General features: G+C 46.3%; 1 protein-coding gene across 5 annotated transcripts in view; it reads right to left on the reverse strand.

The window, feature by feature from the left end:
- The window catches only part of ZCCHC4 (zinc finger CCHC-type containing 4), a 45,066-nt gene extending 36,049 nt beyond the window's left edge, over positions 1 to 9,017 (reverse strand). For 2 of the 5 annotated variants that reach the window (XM_072808816.1, XM_072808825.1), the window contains exons 1-3: positions 8,868 to 9,017; positions 7,236 to 7,354; positions 6,398 to 6,480 (exon numbers count right to left, since the gene is read on the reverse strand). In XM_072808816.1, coding sequence (XP_072664917.1) covers positions 6,398 to 6,480; positions 7,236 to 7,354; positions 8,868 to 8,994 — 329 coding nt within the window. In that variant the 5' untranslated portion in view covers positions 8,995 to 9,017. Of the gene's footprint in view, positions 1 to 6,397; positions 6,481 to 7,235; positions 8,223 to 8,589; positions 8,727 to 8,867 lie in introns of those variants that run through there. The other 3 variants (XM_072808827.1, XM_072808840.1, XM_072808831.1) reach the window with 3 other exon arrangements.
- Between the last annotated feature and the right edge of the window lie 14,985 nt (positions 9,018 to 24,002).

Raw genomic sequence — 24,002 nt, forward strand, 5'->3', positions numbered from 1 at the left:
AATAGCCACATAGGGATTTTGATTTAATATCTCTTATTAAGGGGCATCTGGGTGGCTCAGTGGTTGAGCATCTGCCTTCGGCTCAGGTCGTGATCCTGGGGTCCTGAGATCAAATCCCACATCAGGCTCCCTGTAGGGAGCCTGCTTTTCCCTCTGCCTGTGTCTCTGTGTCTCTCATGAATAAATAAATAAAATATTAAAAAATTAAATAAATAAAATTTCTGATTAATAGGAGACTTCTATTTAAAAAGCAAAAAACCACTAGAGGATGAATTTTAGCCAAATAGGAAATAAATGAAGGAATTACAGCAAAAGGGCTGTCAGTAAGCACTGAAATCATTTAACCACAGAATAAAAACAGAATATGGATATTACAGTTACAGTAAAAATGAAAATAATATGGGGCACCTGGGGGGCTCAGTGGTTGAGCATCTGCCTTCAGCTCAGGGCATGATCCTAGGGTCCTGGGATCGAGTCCCATGTTGGGCTCACACAGGGAGCCTGCTTCTCCCTCTGCCTGTGTCTCTGCCTCTCTCTTGTGTGTCTCATGAATAAAGAAAATATTTTTAAAAATAATAAATAAATAAAAATAATATAAATCCAAATATAAAATGTGGGGGGAAGTCCTAGAAAAAGTGGGAAATAGTAGAAGTATACTGATTTTCTCATGTGATAGAGTCAAAGGGCAAAAGATATCATTTAAAACTGAAAAACCAAGTAAGAGTTCTAAGCAATACTCAAAGGCATTAAAGGTTATCCCTAAAAAAAAATAATCAACCAGAACTGGATAGTGATTGTAGAGAGATTGGAAGATGAAATATACTAGTCCATCATTTTTCATTTTTAGATGTAAGAAGGCAATCTAAAAAAAAAAAAAAAAGGATTAAATATAGCATAAAAAGCTACAAAGGCAATTGTAAGAACAAAAAAATAGAAGAAATACATGTTTAAAAAAAGGAAATATACACCACACAGTGAAAGGGAGCAGAGAAGCAAGAAAACCAGAAAGCATAAAATAATACAGCAAAATCAAGACCAAGCACATCTATTATGTCCACCATGCAACTGAACTAAGTCTACCCATTAAAAGAAGTCTACCCGTCAGACGGATCACAAAGCAAATCCCCACCATCCCATTTCATCACTTGTAAGACGCATATGTTTTCACACTTTAGCATCTATGACACTGAGATATGATACATAATGCCATCCGCCAGACGGGGGTCATGGCATAGCCAGGATGGTCCCCCCACGTGCAAACCTCCCCTGGCCCTTCATGCTGTCACCTCTTCGGCTCGGCACAGCCACTGCTACCACCACACTCCAGTGTCCCTGCCACCACCTACGATTTCAGTCCCAAAATGCAAAGGTATTACATGTGCAGTCAGGAGCTAAAACGGAGCAATAGAGCCTATGATTGATATCGGGAAAATAAATACTAACGTTGAAAGAATGGCAACGATCAAGGGCTTTGCAGGAAAAAGGAGAAGCAAGATCCCCACGGATAAAGCTGTGTCAAGTTCTGTTCCTTAAACACAATCAGAAGGACTGCCTATCACTCACCAGGCGATGCCAGCTGAGGGGGAGAAGCTGCCAAATCACCAGGAAGAGAAGAAGGTTCAAAACCATGACGGACTGGTGCGCAATTCGCTCATACACAGGACTCTCTACCGGCACTGAGGGCACCAAGTTTAATTACTTTTAAACAAAGGAAAAGAGAAGTATCATTAAACGAACCTCCACTTGCACATCTCTGTGTCTTGTGGGGATTGTTCCTCAGAGAGCTTCCCTGCTAGTTTGTTAACCTTTTCTTTCTATTCAAAATCATATCATAATCATTCAAGTATATTGCTTTAAATTTAACTTTCGGAAACAAGGTATTTTAGAAGTTCGGTAGGAGGCACATGAAAGGCTGAGGATTACTCAGCGCTCCTTCCCATTCGTACTTTCTACACATACCCCGGGGCAGAAGAAATTCATTCTGCTGCATGGCTCAGCATGATTCACAAACTGCAGGCTAGCATTTTGAAATGTCATTTTTATTGATCTCCATTTGATGTTCCATTTGCCTTTCCTGGAGTAGACGAATTATGTTTATGGCATTCCCCTAATAGCAGACCTTGAAAATCTGAGTTTAAATGAGCTCAGAAAAAAACATAACGAAATGAAATATCAACTGAGCAAAACTATATGGATGCACATAAATTAATGCTTATTTTAGCATTAAAATATATCTTCTCTAAGACTTCATAGGTCACAATAAGGTGCCAACATACTACATAATAAAATAACATTTGAGGGCGTTAACAGGCAACTAAAAACTATAAGAAAGTCAAATCTCAGACACAAAATTAAATCTGTCAACTGAACACATGAAATATAAAGCATGGTTCAAAGAGTGAGATTAAAAAAACGATTATCAAATCCTATTCTGTAGCACCTAGACATCTGTGCAGCACTACCAGTTCCATAATAAAAATCAAGTAACATAGGCTAATTTATTTTGCTAGCTACCATAATTCCTTTCTAACAATTTGGAAAAGAAATTATCAATGAAAACCTATTGTTACTCCACAGTGACAGATGAAGGTTTGCATTGCAGAATAGGAATTATACTGAAATGCATTTTAATACTTTCAAATGGAGTAGTTATTTCATAAGATAATTTATAAATGAGTTGTAGAAAGTTAACTTAGAAAACAATTAGTCTCGAGTAATAATACATCATCCTTAGGTTCATTTTCACATGAGGATGAACTGCCAGTCTCAATTTTCTCACCTCAGAGAATAGGTAACTTACTAACATATAATAAGTTAGTAAGCCTCTGATTTTAAAAAGCCAAAATTATAAATTTTTAGAGGAATGACAGATTTCAAATGTTTTACTCCACAGAAAGTCTATAAGAAAGCATAACAGCATCCATCACAAAATGAGGCCATGAAAGCCTCACTTCAACTTTCAGAAAGCTTCAACTTCTCCCCATCCTCCAAAATCTGTTCAAGTCTCATGCCCTTAAACTGTACCGATCAGTGAAGGCATGAGGTATCTGTATCACGGCTGACTTTCCAGAACACTCAGTTTTTTCTATAAATATTTTCTACGTTTAGCACATCCTTCTTAGCAGTGCATTATCTTTGCATATTTCAACTCCACTACTAACATTTCAAGGTTTTTTTGAGCCCTCAACAAAGAATGATTATGGATGGATGGATAGATGGATGGATGGATGGATGGAAGGAAGGAAGGAAGGGAGGGAGGGAGGGAGGGAGGGAGGGAGCTTGGCCAACAAAATCCAAGGTTATGGGTTACAGATGATTTAAAATGTTGAAAATTATTTTATTAAGACACGCTCTCAAGAATCAGCACTAGATTACAGATGAAAGTATGACCTCCAAGAAATGGCCTCTTGAAAATTCTTTAATACTCCACATTTTAGCCAGTGTTTTTATTTTCTAATTAACATGAAAAATGAATCTCAAAAATTATCATCAAAAAACCATACTCTGGCAGTACAAAGACAGAACAATGATTTAGCTCCAGACTAAAATTTTATTACACAAGGAAACAAGATCATCTAGATTTTCCTACAGAGTTTAATTGAATCACCAATATCCTTATGTCATAACATAAAAAACAGGCTTATCAGATAAAATCTGTAAGCCAAAGGACAAGAGATTATATATATACATTAGGCTATACCCTTGTAAAACAAACTTTGGCACAGGTAAAAAGAAGCTAGGAGAAAACACTACAAAATGAACAAGGTGATGATCAGTTCAAAGGGAGAAACCGTGGATGTTTTTCTACTTTCTGCATCTTTGATATTCTATTTTGTATCATTATGATAATCTCATTATGACATATCCCTATATTACTCACATTTTATCTACCTTCTTAAATCTCCTTAAATCATTACCCATCATATGTTAATCATTATCTACTTTTATGTTTAAAAATAACATTTTAGAATAGAGGTGTAAGTGTGAGTCACTGCTAAGTCACTCTAGTAGTAAGAGCTTAATGAAGACACTCAATTTCTCCAGGCCTCAATTTTCTCATCTAAGTAAACCACCTTAGCAAGATTAAATAATTCTCATGTCTAACACAGAGCATGAGCCGGCTCACGGCAGTGCTCAATTTACATTAATTCCCTTGTAAATATTTTTTGTTTTTTATTGCATTTCCATATATTAAGTAGTCATCACTGACAAAGTACTTTGGTTAGGAGTGGTCAAGTTGGGCACCTGGGTGGCTCAGCGGTTGAGCATCTGCCTTCAGCTCAGGGTGTGACCCCGGGGTCCTGGGATCGAGTCCTACATCGGGCTCCCCACAATGTGCCTGCTTCTCCCTCTGCCTGTGTCTCTCTCTCTGTGTGTGTCTCTCATGAATAAATAAATAAAATCTTAAAAAAAAAAAAAAAGGAGTGTTCAAGTTATCTTAAGAAACAGCCTCCTCTATCAAAAGACTTCAAAATGTAAAAAGTTCAAGAAAGATATTTTTAATAGAGCCCAGTTCCTCCTTTCCACTTAACATAGACAAGACCCCAGAATCCTTCAAACACAGCAGTCCAGGTAACGAAAGGAGTTGACTTTAGAGTAAAAACCTATTTGTCACCAGCATCCCAGACGAGGGGCTTCTTAAAGGGCTTCTACCAGCACATACGAACAAGGCCCTATGACACAGGAGGAGGTGGCTTTTCACAAGTCTCCAAAAAATTAAATCTAGGATTCAATTCCCAGTCACCCAAAAAAACATTTTTCAACAATGCAGACTCTCAAAAAGATATGTTCACAGCTTTCAAAAAATGTTTTAGTTCTTAGTATTTCAGAAAAGAAATATGGTAAATCTCCATAATAGTGGATATGACAATGGATTACTAGCTGTATCATCCAAAGCAAAGAAAACAAAAGCAAAAATTTAAAAGTTGGACTCCATCAAATTTAAAAACTCTTGTGGGGCAGCCCCGGTGGCGCAGCGGTTTAGCGCCGCCTGCAGCCCAGGGCGTGATCCTGGAGACCCTGGATGGAGTCCCGCGTTGGGCTCTCTGTATGATGCCTGCTTCTCCCTCTGCCTGAGTCTCTACCTCTCTCTCTGTCTCTATGAATAAATAAATAAAATCTTTAAAAAATAAAAAAATAAAAAAAGTAAAAACTCTTGTGTATCAAAGGACATCATCAAGAAAGTGAAAAGGCAATCTACAGAGTAGAAGAAAGTTCATACAAACTGTCTATCTGTTAAGAACGTAAGATCCCTTAACATATGAAGAACTCCAGCAACTCAACAACAAAAATTACAATCCTATTAAAAATGAACAAAGGTCTTGAACAGACATTTCTCCAAAGATACATAAATAGCCAATACGTACATGAAAAGATAATACTCATTAGGGGACCAAAATTCAACACCACAATGACACATCACTTCACAACTATTAAGATAATTTAAAAAAAAAAAAATAATAAGTGTTGATAAGGATGTGGAGAGAGTGAACCCCTGTACATTGGTGGTGGAAATGTAAAACAGTGCAGCCACTGTGGAAAAGAGTTTGGTGGTTCCCAGAAGAACTACAGAGGGGCACCTGGGTGGCTCAGTGGTTGAGTGTGTGCCTTTGGCTCAGGGCGTGATCCTGGGATCCTGGATCCAGTCCCACATCTGGCTCCCCACAGGGAACCTGGTTCTCCCTCTGCCTGTGTCTCTGCCTCTCTCTGTGTTTCTCATGAATAAATAAAATATTTTTTTAAAAAACTATACACAGAACTACTATATAATACAATAATTCCACTTGTAGATACATATGCAAAAGAACTGAAAACAGAACTCCAACAGATAGTTGTATGCCAATGTTCACTGCATTATTCATGAGAGCCAAGAGGTGAAAACAACCCACGTGTTCACTGATGGATGGATGAACAGGTCAACAAAATGTGGTATGTGCACGTATCATGGAACATTATTCAGCCATAAAAAAGACAGGGTTCTGATATGTACTATGTAACATTGATGAATCCTGAAAACACACTAAATAAAATAATCCAGGCATAAAAGGACAAATATAAGATTCTACTTATATGAGGCAGCTAAAGTAATCGAGACCATAGAGACATAGAGTATATAGAGCTTTTCAGGGTTTGGGAGGAATTGGAATGGCGAGTTCCTGCTTAATAATATCAGAGTTTCTGTCTGGGGTGATGAAAAGGTTTTGGAGAAGTGTAATCGTGAAAACTGCACAACACTGTGCATATAATCAACACCACTGAACTGTATACTTAAAATTACTAAAATGGCAAATTTTATGCAATATATATTTTACCATAATAATCAAAAAAAAAAGTAAATGCAAAGGCATACAGAAAAACAAAACAAAAATAATACATAAAAATGACACCACATCAGCACCTTTCTGCACACTGCGTTCGGGAGAGAGGAGGCTGACATTTTCGGTTATGAGCTTCTCGGGCAGCAAGTCTAGCTCCTGACAACTGGAAAGGAATAAGAATGCCATTTAATAGACCAACCTTACTACCGTCCCAGTGGTATCACACCCTGACATTAAGAAGCCAATTACCGCAGCTTAATGCTGTAAACGGGCGTCTATGTTTCAGGGAAAAACAAAAACAAAACACACTAAGCTGCCAAAGTTCTAGAGCAGTAGGATGCCGAACCTAACATCCTCAAGCACTGAGGGATTATCCCACACACAGTGATTTTAACAGGTGTGCGGAAGAGTCATACACACAACTGTGTCCCAACAAGACTAACAAAGCTGAAATTTTTGTAGACAGAACCTTCTGAAACTTTACCTGGAGAGGATACCAAGCTCATAACTGTATCTCTAAGCACCTTCATCGATCATACGGTAGCTCTATAAAGGATGCTCAATACACATTTAAAAAAAAAAAAGTGTTGTTTTTTTTTTTTCTAAGACACTGCCTGGACTGATCACAACCTAAACTGTTTAGGGATAAATCTGTATTTGCCAATAAAGGACCGGCCACCCAGTACTGACACCTCAGTGTCTTTAAAGGGAATGGTCTTGGAGACAGCTGTTCACATCAGTACTCAGAGGTGTATCAACTCCAGTCTTTCGAACACAAACCCCAGCCTATCTTCATCTGTCTGAAGACATTCACCTCGTTTAATGCTCAGGCTGCGTGTGTTTTTACCGGTTTGGGCATTTGCAAATTGTCACGTACATCAAAAAATTGGGAAATGCGTATCCACGAAGCTGAGATACCTTTTCGTCTTCCCACTGAAAGAAATTACAGTCTTTTCTATCTCTACAGGCTGAGCAGGCATAGAATCTCCGCGTTTCTTCTTTCCCTTGGTTCACCTTTACGAACAGAAGTGTGGGCCCTAGTTTTGGAACAGGAGGGGGGGAAAAAGCATGTCAAAGAGCAGTCGTGTACATCAGGTTCCTAGTTTTCGATGCTTTTACATAAAACTTGATTTGGTGTTATGCACAACCTGTCGTGATTAAACCCATCACTCCGTTTAAATACTTTTTTTTCTTTCCTGTCCCATTCAGGCACTGATGACCCAAGACATTACTCTTGGAAACTGGTCTTGGGCAGCCCGGGTGGCCCAGCGGTTGTGCAACCGCCTTCAGCCCAGGGTGGGATCCTGGAGACCCGGGATCGAGTCCCGCGTGGAGCTCCCTGCATGGAGCCTGCTTCTCCCTCTGCCTGTGTCTCTGCCTCTCTCTGTGTGTCGCTCATGAATAAATAAAATATTAAAAGAATTTTTTTTTATTAAAAGAATCTTAAAAAGAAAACTGGTCTCTCATGAAATAAAATCTTAAAAAAAAAGAATCTTTAAAAAAAGAGAACTGGTTTCTCACGAATAAATAAATTAAAAAAAAAAGAATCTTTAAAAAAAGGGAAACTGGTCTGTCATGAATAAATAAATAAAATCTTTTTTAAAATCTTTAAAAAAGTGGTCTCTCATGAATAAATATTAAAAGAATCTTAAAAAAAACTGGTCTCTCATGAAATAAAATCTTAAAAACAAGAACCTTTAAAAAATAGAAAACCGGTCTCTCATGAATAAACAAAATCTTAAAAAAAAGAATCTTTAAAAAAAAAAGAAAACTGGTCTCTCACGAATAAATTAAAAAAAAGAATCTTTAAAAAAACTGGTCTCATAAACAGAAAAAATCTTAAAAAATAATCTTTTTTAAAAAAGGGAAAATGGTCTCTCATGAGAAAATAAAATCTTTTTAAAAATCTTTTAAAAAGTGGTCTCTCATGAATAAATCTTAAAAAAAGCATCTTTAAAAAAAGAAACTGGTGTCTCATGAAATAAATAAAATCTTAAAAAAAATCTTAAAAAAAAAAGAAAAGAAAACTGGTCTATTTATTTAATGAATAAATAAATAAAATCTTAAAAAAAAAAGAGAGAGAGAGAGAGAACTGTGCTGCGCAGACGGCAAGGCCGTCTCGGGGCCCCGGGCCGCCCCCTCCCTCCTCCCTCCTCCCTCCTCCCTCCTCCCTCCTCCCTCCTCCCTCCTCCCTCCTCCCTCCTCCCTCCTCCCTCCTCCCTCCCCCCGGGCCGCCCCCTCCCTCCTCCCCGGCCGCCTTTCTGGGGAAAACCTGAGCTGTCGGGGTTGGGGCCGCCTCCCCCACACCGGGGGCGCCGGGGGCACCGGGGCTGGGCCCAGGCAGCAGCTCGCGCCACCCTCGTCCCTCAGGTTTTAGGGTGAAAAGACGGCGGCGGCCCCCGGCCTGCCCCTCCCCCCAACCCCCCCCCCGCCCGCCCCCTGCCCCCCGCGGGCCGCCGCCTAAGGGACCCGCGAGCCCGCCCCCCCCACGCCGTGCGGCGGAGGAAGCTAAACAGCCGCCAGCCCCGAGCCGCCCGGACGCGCACCCACCGTGGGGGCACAGCGGGGCGGGCGGGGCGGGCTCGGAGGGAAACACCACCTCCACCCCCGAGCTCCCCTGCCGGCCCGGGACCCCCGCTCCCGCTCCCGCTCCCAGCCCGGCCCTGGGCGCCGCCATCTTCCCGCCACCGTCCCGAAAGCCTCCAGTGCAAGCCGAGGAGGCCGAGACAGAGCGCCGCCGCGCCGCCCGGCGACGCACAGCGCCCCCTCGCGCCCAGGAGGAGCGGAGGCCGCCGCCGTCGGGCAGCGCCCCGCCCCGCGGCCCCAGCCGAGGAGCTCAGGGCGTGGGCGGCGCGCGGGCGACTTACCGGACCTGTGCAATGGGCTCACCTAGGCTCTGCGCTACCCTCAGCCCCTCCCGCACAGCAGCGCGAACAGCAGCGCTTTCTTTTATGGTTGTGCTCGTTTGGTGTTTAAGCCGAGATCTCTTGTTTCTACACTGGATCCTGAGATATTTAACGGTTTTCCACCTTGTATTTCTTTTTTCACATCTTTGGTTGCTTTTTTGTTGGTTTGTTGTGCCACCATATGATTTTGTCGACATGTTTTCTTTGTGCGACATTTGTTCAAATTCTGATAAAATTAATGTTTTCCCTTAAAAAAGAGAGAGAGAGAGAGAGAGAGAGAGAGATCTTGAATAGCCTCTTGCTGAGTCATCCGGAAGCAATTTTTCCCATAATTGATGACCTTGGCTTCCACTTTGGGAAGAGAACCACCTTTTTCTATACTTGCTTGCATTTTTGCTTTAATGTCTTCTACAGAACTAGGGCCGTTTGGTGCTTTGGGAGTCTTTTCCTGTTTTTTTTTTGTTTTGTTTTTTGTTTTGCAAGATTCTTGACCTTTTGACCTTGGTGTTGATGGTTTTGAGTCTTTTCCATTCCGGGTTTGATTTTTGTGCATTTTTGGCTGGAGTATCTCCGCATAGATTTCTTTACTGGAGCCTTTTCTTCAGCTTCCTCGTCTCCTCTCGTAGGAATACAGCCAGATGAGATGACTCTTGGGAGCAGATATTGGTGGGGTTTTAAGGCCGAAGGGGCAGCGTCACCACCACCAGCCCCTGACCATAGAAACACCTGCAGCAACCGCATTTGAGAAAAAACATGCTCTTCTTTTCCCAAAGTCAGAGTCACACTGTCCTCTTCTACCACTTGGGCAGCGCTTCCAGTTGCACGATAGAGTCACATATCTATCGACATTTATGCATCAGAGACAGAGAAAAAAAATACAACTGCCCCCCCCTTTGCATATGACATGATCGTCTACATAGAAAATGCCAAGGAATCTGCAAAAATAGTTCCCGCCGAAACTGAGTTCGGCAGGGCTGCAAGAGGGCAGGTGAACAAACATCTGGGAACCAATCATGCTATGTTCCGGGAATGATCCCACAAACGCCCAAACTAGAAATAAAGCGCCGCTTAGCACCGCTCAGAGAAATGCAATCCTTGGGTGTAAATCTAACAGAACACGTACAGGACTCGTGCACAGAACGCTACAAAATGCTAAATGAAAAAAAATAATCAAAGATCTGGATAAACATAGGAACTGTGTTACTACGTTAAGAAGACGACACAGTGAAGCTGTCAGGCCTCCCCGGGTTTACTGCACGTACAAGTTTAACACAATTTCAGCGGCTCCCGGGTGGCTCAGTCGGTTAGGCGTCTGCTTCTGCGCAGCCCCTGCCCCCTGGGTCCTGGGACGCAGCCCCACGTTGGGCGCTGCACTCGGCGGGAAGTCGGCTTCCCTCTCCCTCTGTGCTCTCGCTCGCTCCTGCTCTCTCTCAAATAAATACAGTCTCTTTTTTTAAAAATGTCTTATAGGTACAGATTGGTGACCTTTGAAAGTCTTCGTCACAAAGTTTGCAATTGAGTTCGTGAAATCACACCACCGAAAACAGTCACTGAATCTGCATCTTGTGGTTCTCTCTTCAATAACTCTGATTAGTCTGTGGGGTGCCCTGTAGGAGCAGGCCAAACCAGTATGGATTTGCGGCCTTCACAGGTAACCTTCCCCAAACAGTAAAAGTACGACGACAGTTGACCCAAATAAGGCAAATGAGAGAGTACTCCTTAGTGGCAGAGGATTTGAAGGTTTCAGAAATAAGGCGGTTCCCTCTTTTCTGGGAGATAATTTGGGGAAGAAAAACAAACAAACAAACCACTCACTCAGTATTCAGATAGACACAGTAAAAGTCATGCGTGTTGAATATTTGCTGAGAGGGGCCCAGATAGGAGCTCATAACAAGAAGCTGAGAATATTTCTTTTTATTGTGTGTCTGCACGGGAAAATCCTTGAGCGGAGGGACGTCGGGGGACATAGCAGGATGCTCAAGGGAAACCAGCGGCAGAGCTGGACGCAGGTCCCCGAGGCCCACGCGCAGAGCCGGGCCCAGGCCTCTCCATCCTGCAGAGGGGAATCTCTGATGCCACTAAGACGGGCCCGATTCGGTGACCCCCTTCCCCGAGGATGTGGACAAATCATGGAGCTTCCCACAGGGACCCGGAGGGCTTGCCCCCTGCTTTGGTAGTGGGGTACAAGCACCCCGGCCTCCAGACCTGCGGAGACAGGCTGGGAGCCCGAGGAGCATGTCGCTGTGAGGCCTGAGCAGCCTGCCTGTGCACCAGACCCCGATTCCCTTGGGAGGCCAACCCTCTCCACTTTAAGCCCATGTGGTGGGAGCGTCCACAGGGCCAGAGGGACCGGCTTGGGTTTGCACGGATGTCGGGGGGGCGGGGAAGAGACCGCAAGAGGCAGATGTTGTCATCGTAGTGGCACCTGTCATGCTGCTCTTTCAGGTGGCACACAGGCTGGGCCTTCCCATCCTGGCGGGCCTGGGGGACTGGCTTGTCCAGGGTCCCCTTGGCAGGATCATCCGGCTCAGCCCCACGTGTCTCTCATCCTCCTCCTGGACCCGGTGCGCCCGCCTGGACGTGCCTTCCTCGTGGGAATGGCAGGAGCGCAGGAATCAGAAGAAAGGGACAGGCGTCTGGAGGCGTCGAGGCCCGGGCTCGGGGCCCCGCTGTCCCTTCCACCGTGTGCTTTCGGCTCGGGCAAGTCAGGGGGCCAAGCATTCTGAACACGGCCAAGGGCGTGGGGCGGGGGTGAAGAAGTGGAGCTGGGAGCAGGATCCGGCCCGAGGCACCTTCACTGCGGCAACCACGCGGATGTTGGCATTTGTGGTGGTTGTGGGTGTCGTGGTTTCCCACCGCTAAAGGAGCACCTGCCTTGGCAATAAAAAAAGAAGAAAAGGCAATTAAAGGAAAGCAGAAGGGCAGCCCGGCTGGCTCAGCAGTTGAGCGCTGCCTTCAGCCCAGGGCCTGATCCTAGGGACCCGGGATCGAGTCCCACGTCGGGCTCCCTGCATGGAGCCTTCTTCCACCTCTGCCTGTGTCTCTGCCTCTCTCTCTCTCTCTCTGTGTCTCTCATGAATAAATAAATAAAATCCTTAAAAAAAAAAAAAAAAGGAAAGCAGAACTAGGAAACAGGAATGTGTGAGGACAGTATATGAGCACCTAGATCCAGCCATGCCTGAAGTTTTCACTCCTATGGGTCAAAAATTCCTCTGTCTCCTTGAGCCAGTCTGAGTTGGGGTTGGTTCTATAAACTCCAGCCAAGATTGCCGGCTCTATGGCTCTACGGCTGCGGCCCTAATAGGGGACGGGTCTCTCCGTGGGCTAAGAGGTGTTGAAACCCTTTGTCAGGCAAGACCCACCAGCCCTGCTCTACTTTCTCCTTGCCACAGGCCCTGTCCTTGTGCCCACCGTCCTCCTCCCCTCTTTCTTCCGCCACCCCCTGCCCCGTCCCGGGACCCGTCTTCCTTGCCGCCCCAAAGACAGTACCGGGAGTCCTGGGATCAAGTCCCACGTCGGGCTCCCTGCATGGAGCCTGCTTCTCCCTCTGCCTGTGCCTCTGCCTCTCTCTCTCTCTCTCTCTGTGTCTCTCATGAATAAATAAATAAAATATTAAAAAAAAGAACATGGGGTTCCTGCACACACAGCCTGGGGTGCAGGTGCTTTTACAAGTGGTCTTTGGACGGAAAAATATGCAGAAGTGAGAGGAGCAGGAAAGGGCAAGGGCCGAGCCGAGGCAGAGAAGTCACGGTCGGAGTCGATCCTCAGCCTGATGCAGCTCTGGTGTGTGACCAGCCTGTCGGCCTTGCCTACGTTGCGGGGGGCGGGGGGCCTCCTGTACCCCACCATCACTCAATCCCAATCCCAGACTAAGCACAAGCCCTCTGTGGGGCTTCAGAGAAGATCCTTAAAGGAACTGACTCCATTGGGAGATTTGTCTTATTCTTTGCTCCTTGTCCCCCCTTCCGGTGGAATGCAGGTGTGATGAGCAGAGCTTCAGCAGCCCTCTTGAACCTTGCGGTAAGCGTGAGGCAGAAGGCGAAACGGTAGGAGGAACTGGTCTAACTGTACTTCTTTTAAGGTGAGAATAAACCCCCATCTACTTAGGCAACTTGCATTTTGTGTTTTTTTTTTTTTTCCTTTTTTGCAATCCAACGTAACCTTAGCATAGGCTTTTTTAAAAATGGCACTTTGGGTTTCAAAAATGTGATTCGCAACTCAAATTAAATACACCAATATACTCTCCAGATTATGATGCTTCTCCCTTAAAAAGGGAAAGATTGAACTTGGATAAATGACTGGAAAAAAAATGCCACCCATGTGTCCAGTGCCCTAAATCTGTAAACATTTCACCCATCTATCAATTCCCAGGAGCTGTTATCAGACTCATTTTGCACATGAGGGAACAGGGTCTGAGGTTATGCAGGTAGGAGTGAGCAAGGATCGTTGGCCCTGGAGTCACGCTGTCTGGGTTCCAATCTGGCTCCCGCTCCTTAGTTCGGGCAACCTTAACCTTTCTGTGCCTCAGTTTCTCTTTCCGTAGCAGAGGGATGGTTATAAAGACCGTTGGGAGGATTAAAAGGAAGAACCCAGGCAGCGCCTGGGTGGCTCAGTCAGTTAAGCATCTGACTTTTGATTTTGGCTCAGGAGCTGGATCCTGCATCCCAGGGTTGCAGGATCCAGCTCCGTGTGGCAGGGGCTGGGGGACAGTGGAGGGGGGAATATCTGCGCTCAGCAGGGAGTCTGCTTGAGATTCTCTCTCCCTCTCCCTCTGCCCCTTCCCCCTTCTCTCTCTCTTTAAAATAAATAAATCTTTATAAGAAATTACAAATAGAACAAATAGAAGAAAGAATCCATGAAGAGCACTCCCCAAAATGCCTGGAATGTAATGAGCAATTTAAGAAGCTCAGTTATTCTAGTGGCTCAGGATTAGAGCTGAGACAGGGTTTGAACTAAGATCTCTGGGAGCCCAGCGCTCAGGGTCCCGCAGGCTCAGCTTCTGGGATGGAGCCTCCCGCCTGCCCCCCCCGACCCCCTCTTACCCTTTTACCCAGTGAACACCTAGTCCTCCCTCAGAGTGGCTTAGATATCACCTCCTCCGGGAGAGCCCGAGCCCCCAAAATCGGGTCAGATGCTCCCCTGAGATGCTCCTGCAGCAGCCCGAATGTGCCTCAGTGGTTTGCATCATCGCTCCACACCAAAATTGCCTAATTGCTGGCTGGTGTTTCCCTCTACACTGTAACCCCTTGGACAGCAATGGTTGTGCATTATTATTGCATCCCCATAACTAACACAGGACAGACACTTAATACATATTTACTGGGTAAGTGACAATTAGAATCAGACCCAGAAGGGACCACTGAGTCACTTCATCTAGTGATTCCAACAAGAACCATGCCACCTCCCAGGGAGCATTCTGGAAACAGGTGGGGCTGTTTTTGTTGTCATTGGGTTTGGAGGGAATTTGAAGGGTAGGGGTTAGGTGCCGAATGATCTGTAACAGTTGGCACAGTCCCGTGCAATGAAAATCTGGAAAGACATTTTGGGAGGTGAATAACCTTTTCCTACTCATTTGAACCTAGAATCCAACTTTGATTTACACAAACACAAAATAATTTTCTATAATTGTAAAATATCTGAATACGCTGGGAATGCACCTGCTGTGTATTAAGGGGGAAATTATACTTTGCTTTGCCCAGAAAGAAAAAAAAAAGCATGCCCCATTGTGGAAAACTCACATGAGTGATAGCAACATGGCTCGTGTCATCTGAGTCCCCCAAACAGCCCCTCTGTATCTGCCTTTATAGCTTTTGCAGTCACCAAACTGTATTGGTCAGCAAGTTCTGGGTAACACGCCAGTCCAAAAGAAAGAGGCTTAAAGCAGCAGTCATTCGCCCCCATGCATCTTGGGTCAGCGGGAAGTTGGCTGGTCCTGGCTGGGCTCAGCTGGGCGGTTCTGCCTCAAACTTGGGTCAGCTGGGCTGGGCTTCACACTTGGGTTGGGCTCAGGTCTGCTCCAGGCATCTCACCCCGGGGAGAAACTCTCCTCGTGATAATGGTGGGGGTACCAGAGGGCGATTCCCACTGCGCAGCATGTTTCAAGCCTCAGGTCAGTTGTCTGCCATTGTTCCTCTTGGCCAAAGCAGACCACGTTGGCAAGCCCAAAAATCAACAGGTGGAAAAATGGAAAAATGAAAGTATTCTCCCCTGGAGGTGGAGGGGTAGTGATTAATTTTTAGCAAAAAAAAAAAAAAAAAAAAAAAAACAACAACAAAAACAAAACAAAAAGGAATCCACTTTAGTAGTGACCCCACGGGACTCTCCTAATTTAGCTCCGATTATAAAATCTCCTGCATAAATAAAAAATTGAATTTTGTGTTACTTCTCTTAAATCCAAGCATACTCATTATAAGAAAGTATGTGCATCTCACTACTTTGTTATAACAATGAGGTCATGCTAAGTGTTTACATACGAAACACATGTTTTATTTTAAGTGACTGTCCTCTTATTTTAAAATATTTTACAGGGGAGCTGGGTAGCTTAGTCGGCCAGGCGTCCGACTCTTGACCTCAGCTCGGGTCTTGATCTCAGGGTTGTGAGTTCAAGCCCCACGTTGGGCTCTGCCCTGGGCTTGGAGCCTACTTTAAAAAAAAGAAAAAAGAAAAGACATGTTACACATTTTATTTAAAACCAGGTCTTTAGGTAGATTATATTATCTATGAATTTCATTTTAAGGCAGTCAAGAGGGTCTACAAAGCCTTTTTTACGGAAAGAGGACAAAAGGTAAAGGGTGGGACCACAGAGGTAATGCAACGTTGTCCAGGCTGGTGAGGGGCGGGCGGGACGATCGAGTCACAACGCCTTTCCTGATGTGGGGAACAAAGGCAGAAGAAAAATTATTAAATTTCCTTACTGCCTACAGCCCACTGCAAGTCCTTGAAACAGGCAGAGGGACCTTCCTCTAGGGCCTCAACCGCCTGCTCGGTCCTACATTGCTGAGGGCAACGGGTACTCTTAGGCCGACCCCCAGGAGCCTGAAGTCTGCTTTAACATATAAAAATTCCTTTGGAGGGACGCCTGGGGCTCAGTGGTTGAGCATCTGCCTTCGGCTCAGGGCCTGATCCCTGGGGTCCCAGGATCGAGTCCTGCATTGGACCCCCCTGCAGGGAGCCTGCTTTTCCTTCTGCCTGTGTCTCTGCGTCTCTCTCTCTCTCTCTCTCTGTGTCTCTGAGGAATAAATAAATAAAATCTTTAAAAAACAAAACAAGGAAAATGAGTGGTGTAAGTTGAGACAAGCTGTTTAATATCTCCGGGCCTTTCTCAGGTGTACTACGGGGATCATATCCATGGTCCGGCTTGGCAGGTGAGATCACGTGCGGGACAGTCAGGGTCCTGGCAGGAACAGGTGCACGCCCGAGTGGGGACGTTGAGGGCAGTGTTATAAGGGGACTGTCCACCAGCTTGGGGGCAGAGTTCCGTCCGGCTCCCCAGGGACTGTGCCTTCTCTGGGGCCTATGAACAGCAGGGAGCCATTCCCACTCTTAGGCCTACAGGCCAAGGGGAGACAGGGCAGGGGCAGCCCTGCAGGGCACAGGGCCTCGGTCACCATCACAAGCCCCCAGGGCAGGAGCCGGGGGATGAATTCTCCAACCTCGCTCTCCTCCCTTGGGCCTCGGAGCGCTCATCCGTCAGGGGCTCCTATTGGCAAAGCCAGAGGTGACATGTGGAGGTGCCTGTCGGTGACGTCCGTGCACCTGCCGCCCGGGCATAAGCAGGAGGAGAAACACGGGAAGCAGATCCCGATGGGCAACTGGGAGGGGTCCAGCGTGGAAAACACTCAGCGCAAGGCAAAGCGAGGACTTTATAAATAGGTAAACACAGGCATCCACACAGGGGAAACTCGGATACCTGCCCAGGTGATGACTAGAAGCTCCACTAGAATCTGGTTGACCTTGGTGAGGAAGGAGAAAAAACCCTTTTCCTTCTACCCACCTTGGGTTCTCCGGCCTTGGCCCTCGGTCCGTAAATTAGACTAACAAGAGGCAGATTAACAAGAGAAAAGAACAAGCAGGAAGTTCAGGAACAGGTGCCACGGGCTGGTTAGTGCGCAGGTCTACAGGGCATCCTAACAAGAGAACAGTGTATTTTTAGAGACGTGACCAGATAAAGGCAACGGACTTTGAGCTTCCAGGGGCACCGGGCCGTGGGAAGGCAAGGATATGGGGAGACTGATGGTAGAGTCTAGAACTGTCGCAGGTGGCGGTGGGGGGGGAAGGGGGGCATCTTGACAAACTCTGTCCTGCCTTTAGGCAGGTATAGGGGAAGGCAGAGGGCTCAACTATCCGCTTCGGCTCAGAATCTTCCTCGGGCCCAAGTGCCGTATTTGGGAGCAACACAAAATTCTGCTACTTTTCAACCTTTTCAAGCCGGAGTCCAAGCCTCTTCTTTTTACTGCATTCTCCTGCCACTCATGCCAGATTGCTGCGCCAGCAGCGTGATAACTTCCCCCTCTCGGAGCCGCAGACGGTGGAAAGATAACGATGGTTGCCCTCGAAACATTAAGGGGGATCCTATCCAGAAAAATGAGCAGCATTCTAGCCAGAGATTCCGGCTCCTGTGCAGCTGCAAGTCCTGAGGCACAGCACGGATGGCAAGTTAGAAACTATGCTAAGGGGACGCCTGGGGGGCTCAGCGGGGAGCGTCTGCCTCCGGCCCAGGGCGTGACCCCGGGGTCACGGGATCGAGTCCCCCATCGGGCTCCTTGCAGGGAGCCTGCTTCTCCCTCTGCCTGGGTCTCTGCCTCTCTCTGTGTCTCTCATGAATAAATAAATAAAATCTTTAAAAAAGAAAAAGCAGCTGTGCTAGGGCAGGGGGGACCTTGCTTTAAACCAGCCCCTTGGTTCAAACGCAGTTCCCGACCACTTTAAGTGGCGCGATGTAAAGCCAGCACCTGCAGGGTGGACTAGCTTTCAGGAGGCGTCCCAAGCCACAGGGGTTCAGCGCACAGCCTCTCCGCATCGGGGTGACCGGCTCGGCCCCACCGCCCACAGGTGCACCCGCGGAGCCGCCCAGGCCCAAGGCGCGCGTCTGGGGCACAGACGGGGCTCGGGGCTCGCGCTGCTCTTTGCTTTCCCAAGCTTTGAGTTCTCAGGGCCCAGCGGGGGCCCCGCAGGCAGCCGGGGAGCCCCAGAGCGCTGTGCTGGCGGGGACGGGGCGGGGGGGGTTGGGGGGGTCAGGATTCCTAACAAACCACTTTTGAGATGTCGGATCCCTTCCCAGGATGGGGTTTGGATTCATCTCCGACTTGTGTCCAGTGCGCTCGGGTGACTTTCGCTCCCCAGCCCAGGTCAACCCGCACCCGCACCGCAGAGGAGGTCAGGGTGGCCTTTTGGTTCCAGACCTGCTGCCAGGCTCCAGGAAACACGTTTTCGATGTATTCCAGGCAAGTGCCCTGCACACATGGTCTCTCTGCAGCAATCCAAAGCCACAGACACGGATACATGGCCTTATTCCATCATCTAAAGCCCCAAATCCTCAAATGCCATTAATTTGCCATTAATTTGCACCATGTGCAGACAGGTGCTTGGACAGAGAGACCCAACCTAGGACTACCAGAATTTGTGGTTGTTGTTTTTTTTTTTTTTTTTTTTTTAAGATTTTGACAGAGAAAGAGAGGGAGGGAGCAGAAGAGCACAGAGAGGGGTTGGGGCAGAGGGAGAGAGGCTCCCCACTGAGCAGGGCTCCGGCAAGGGGCTTGACCCCAGGACCCCAGGATCATGACCCGGGCTAAAGGCGGACGCTTAACCAGCTGAGCCACCCGGGAGCCCCCAGCTACCAGAATTTGTACCAGGCTTTTCACAAATTGTACCTTACGTGTCCTTGTTACAAACCTCTGAGGTGACCATCCGCTGTGTGCTTTATACACAGAGAGAAAGCTGGTTTGGGAGATTGCAAGATCCGTCCAGGACACAGAGCGAATAAGGGGCAGAACCAGGGCTTGAAAACAGGTCTATTCCAATTTAAAATTCATAGAGGAGAACTGTGGCGCACGAGCCAGTTATTGAAGATAAGTGACATTAGCGCCTAAGTAAGTTTATCATGTTTTGAAATGAGGAAAGTCAAGTCTATTGCATTACTTGGTGTTAGAATAAAAATGTTAAAGCTTAAGGATTTACTTTCTCAAAGAGCTCTTTACATGGATTTTGAAACAGGCTAAAACTTACTGAATAAGAATGATGCTGATTAATAATGCAGTTTGCTTAGATAAATTCACTTTTGTTATATACTTTCACCGTTCAATCCATGAGCCCACTTAATATTTGGGGATCTTCCTATGAAAAGCAAATGCCACGAGTAATAGCAAAAGAGCTCACAGCGAAGAATGAAAGCTCACGGAAGTGAAATACACCTTTGTTCTAAGTTATGAATTTCATTCTTGAGATTTTAGGCTTAATTAATATCATTCATGGCAATATTCTTTTGGTAATGTCATTAGTACATTTGCTTGATTAAAACCAACTCTTTATCATCCATCATTCATCAGCATCATCATCATCAAAAAAGACAGCTCACTTAGAAAAAGTCATTGATGAAGATGGGACAAAAATTAAATTTTCAAAGAAATGGAGGGGATCGAACCGTCCTCTACACAGACAAGAATTTTTTTTTAAAGATTTTGTTTATTCATGAGAGACACACAGAGAGAGGCAGAGACACAGGCAGAGGGAGAAGCAGGCTCCCTGCGGATAGGCGGATGTGGGACTCCATCCCAGGACCCCGGGATCATGGTCTGAGCCAAAGGCAGCAGCTCAACCACTGAGCCCCCTAGGCGTCCCTAGACAAGAATAATTTTTGATTTGTGAGCAGGGCTCCTACTGCCATAGCTCTCTGGTTCCTGTGGGACTTCCTCCCCTACCATGTTGAATTCTTCAACAAAAATGAAATACCTTTTATCTAATTCTTGATGTACATGCAGTATGAAGTATGCAGAATCATCCTGGAAATATTCTTGTCAAAAATGTTTAACCTGAACCTAGTCCAGCTTTCAGATCTCACTTCCAGTTTATAGAAAATACAGGGGATAGAAGATCAAGCTGAACAGTAAGAGGAAGCAGATTCAGATGTGGGGGATGTCCCAGCAGTTGCTGTCATGGGGAGAGGGAAGGAATCGTTCTAAGTTAGAAGACGGAACAAACACATGCAGTGAATAAAATCTGAGTATCCCCAGCCAAGGAAATCTAGCTGTAAAATTATGTAGTTGGCAAATCATTGAAGATACTTGAATATTCTTGATATAATACAGACACTTGTTGATATTTTTCAGACAGATGATGTTGTGGTAAATAGGATGACCATATTCTTTCTTTTAAGGATTAGGAAGAGAACACATGAACGAGAGAGAAAGAGCAGGAGCAGGGAGGGGCAGAGGGAGAGGGAGAAGCAGACTCCTGCCTGCGCGGGGAACCCAACTCGGGGCTCGACCCCAGGACCCGGAGACCACCGCCCAAACCGAAGGCAGATGCCCAACTGACTGAGCCACCCAGGCGCCTACATTGTTGTCTTTCTCCTTCAATGTGGTCTCTCGGCATAACTGGCATGGCCTTCCTCATGGCGTAATGGACTCGGGGGAGTTGGACGTCTTACAGGGGTGACTTCCGGGGGTGGGGGACAGAGGCAAAACCCCCAAACTGGCATAGCTTCACTTTCACTACCATTTTGACGTTCGAAGCAAGTTGCAAGGCCAGTGCAGACTGAAGAGGAGGAGAGGCAGACTGCGCTTCCTGATGGGGGGAGTGGCTCATGTTTACAGCGGGAAGGAACCAAGGACAGCCATCCTTGGAGACCATCTACTCCCCACTTGCAAAACACAAATATATCAAGCTGTAGGACAAAAGCCACTCCCTCCACAGTCCAAGTGAAATCTAGACGTTGCAAACATGCTATTAGAAATAATCGGTTGAGAGCTCCAGCCAAATGCAGTCAAGCATTCAGTCTACAAAGCATTTACTTTCTCTCCCTTGTATGTAAGGAACTTACAGGCTAAGAGGCAAAGGTAGAAAAGGGTGGGTGCAAGATACACAAAGATTAGAACATTATTCCCCAGAAAATATTTGATTTTAGTCCTATTACCGTTTTCAGGTTTTTCTTCTCCCTTTGAGCATTACCTGAAGCTGAATCCAAGAGTTGAAAATGTAGTTTACGGATTTTCGCATTCCTACTGTCTTTTAGAGAATTCGACATACGGCGTACTCAACAAATGTTTGTTGAAGTCGATGAGTGATTTATACTTACCACGCACACTGTCACCCACCCAGGAGTTGGGGTTTTAGGAAGTGAGAAAGAGCCAAAGTAAATTCACGTGACTGCCCCGATTGAGCAATGAGCTGTTGTGGTCCACGACTCTGCAGAACAGAGCCCAGAGTCTGGCAGTAAGCAAGAACTTTATCTCAGTAGTCAAAATAATTATTATTAGAAGTTATAAAAGTCGAGAAGGTCTCTACGGTACTAAGAAAGCCTTTCAGAAGGTATTTATGATCATCTTAGTCTTTTTTTTTTTTTAAGTTTATTTGAGAGCGAGCAAGAGCACAAGCAGGGGGGAGGGGGAGGGCAGAGGCAGAGTAAGGGGTTCCGCGCTGAGCAGGGGGCCCGATGCAGGACTTGGGACTCAGTCCCAGGACCCATGGATCATGACCTGAGCTGAAGGCAGACGCGTAACCCACTGGGCCTCCCCGCCCGATGATCTTAGTCTTCTATCAGGTGTATGACTAAGAAGGCGGCTGGAGTGAGTGGGGTGGAGGCTGATCCCAGCCACGTTAAGAAAAACAAATGCAAGTGCTTAGAAATTTTTTTTTCTTTTTTTTTTACCTTGGGTGGTGTTATGTACAGGATTGTGTCCTCTCCCAAATTCGTATTCAGAAGTCTGAACCCCCAAACGTGACTATATTTGGAGACAGTCTTTCAAGAGGTAATTAAGGTTACAGGAGGCCATGTGGGTGGGGCCCTAATCCAACTGGGCTGTCGTCCTTAGAAGAAGAAACACCCAGGGGGAGGGCACAGGGAAAAAGGCCCGGGAGGACAGAGAGGTGACTTTCTGTCAACCAGAGGCATGCCTCCCGGAAACCGATCCTGCCAGCACCTTTTTATCCTGGCCTCCCAGCCTCCAGAACTGTGGGAAAATAAACTCCCGCTGGCTTGGCTAAGCCACCCAGTCAGTGGTGTTCTGTGGTGGTGGCCGTTGCACCCTAATAAAGGCCGGCCAACAGAGCATCCACTTAAATATGCTCCCATGTAAACGCTTCTTTAGAAAAATGAAAGAATTGAAACATACAGGAAGTAACAGAATAATATTAGAAGAAAACACCTGGACTCACCACTCAGAATCTAACAAATGTGGACAGTGTGTATTTGCTCCAGGTCAGCAAGAAATGAACCTTATACTTCAAGTGGGCTGCTCGGTGCCCTGTAGGTCTGCTGCCGTAGCCTCGGCCCCCCGGCCCCGCCGGGACTCCTCTGAGGGCGGGGAAGGGCACTCCCACGCACCCTGGTGTGTACTTACGCCTCGGAAGGCTGCACACAACATAAGGTGCGGCTCTGTGTTTACACAAACGAGACAGGTACATACTTTGGCAGTATTTTTCCTTCAACATTGTCTTGAGGCCTTTCCTTGTCAGCCTGGGCCCCGCACCCAATCGTCTCCCTCTGGGCAGGCCCCGTGCTCTCCAGGGTGCTTCTGGGCTGCCCTCGCACCCTGGGACCTTCCTGTGGGCTCCCCTTCCTAGCTGCCCCTGAATGCTCAACAGTCCTGTCCACTTCAACTGTGGTTTGGGGGCCCCCCGCCGAAGGTGCCACTCCACGGGTCCCCTAGCTTTGCTTGTTTGCTCCTCCAAAGCTGCTGTTCTGCTATCGATGGTTTTAGCCCCAACTGCTTAGCTTCTGGGATTTCAGGGTTACTCTTACCACCGAATTTTAGCGTAGATGGTGTCACTGCAGTTTTTTCTCCTGCAATAGGATAGCACCTGGGGGCTCGGGGAGACTAAAAAACACCCGCTGCTGCTACCATCGTGCCTCCTATACGACTGATTATTTTTAAATGATTTGTATGTTTCTATTTATATTATAATGCCCAGGATAGGGCAGACTGTGGTACAGTCACATATAAATCCCAGGCGCAGGTGGGATTTACTTCTTGCTCATGTCACAGTTCAGCTCAGGCGGCGGGCTCTCCGGGTAGTCCCGCAAGCGCTGGCCGACATGTCCTGGCTTTTCCATCTTGCAAACTCTTTGCTTATGTCCAAACAGGAAGAGAAAAGTGGTCAATCATGACCACTGCTTGTGAAGTTTCCTCGCCAGGCCCGGGAGCCACGTCTATGACTGGCCGGCACTAGTAACCACGACAGAGGCTGGCAAAGGCAGGGCGACACCGAGAAGCTCCGTGCTGTTGGCCAAGCAATTTGGGAGAAAAGACCTACTCTAAAGCATAGGGCTGCCTGCCTGTCCTTGTACCTGTAAGAGGATTTCAGATGTAATGTGATTAGATAACACTCACTATCTGGCTTTAACAAGGCTTTAATTCCATCAGTACAAGACTTTAAATTAAAAAAAAAAAAAAACAAAAAAAAACTGGTGACTCAAACTGTTTTCAAGTCTGCAAAAAACCTTCCACAGGTTTTCCACAGCCTCCAATTCCTGATAAATTCGGGGGAGAATTAGAAAGCATATGATTAAACAAAATTAAAATGTCTCTAATTAAAATTTAAAAAAAGTCTCCAATTACAAAGG

Source organism: Canis lupus, chromosome 2 (assembly GCF_048164855.1).
Source record: "Canis lupus baileyi chromosome 2, mCanLup2.hap1, whole genome shotgun sequence".
NCBI lineage: Eukaryota > Metazoa > Chordata > Mammalia > Carnivora > Canidae > Canis > Canis lupus.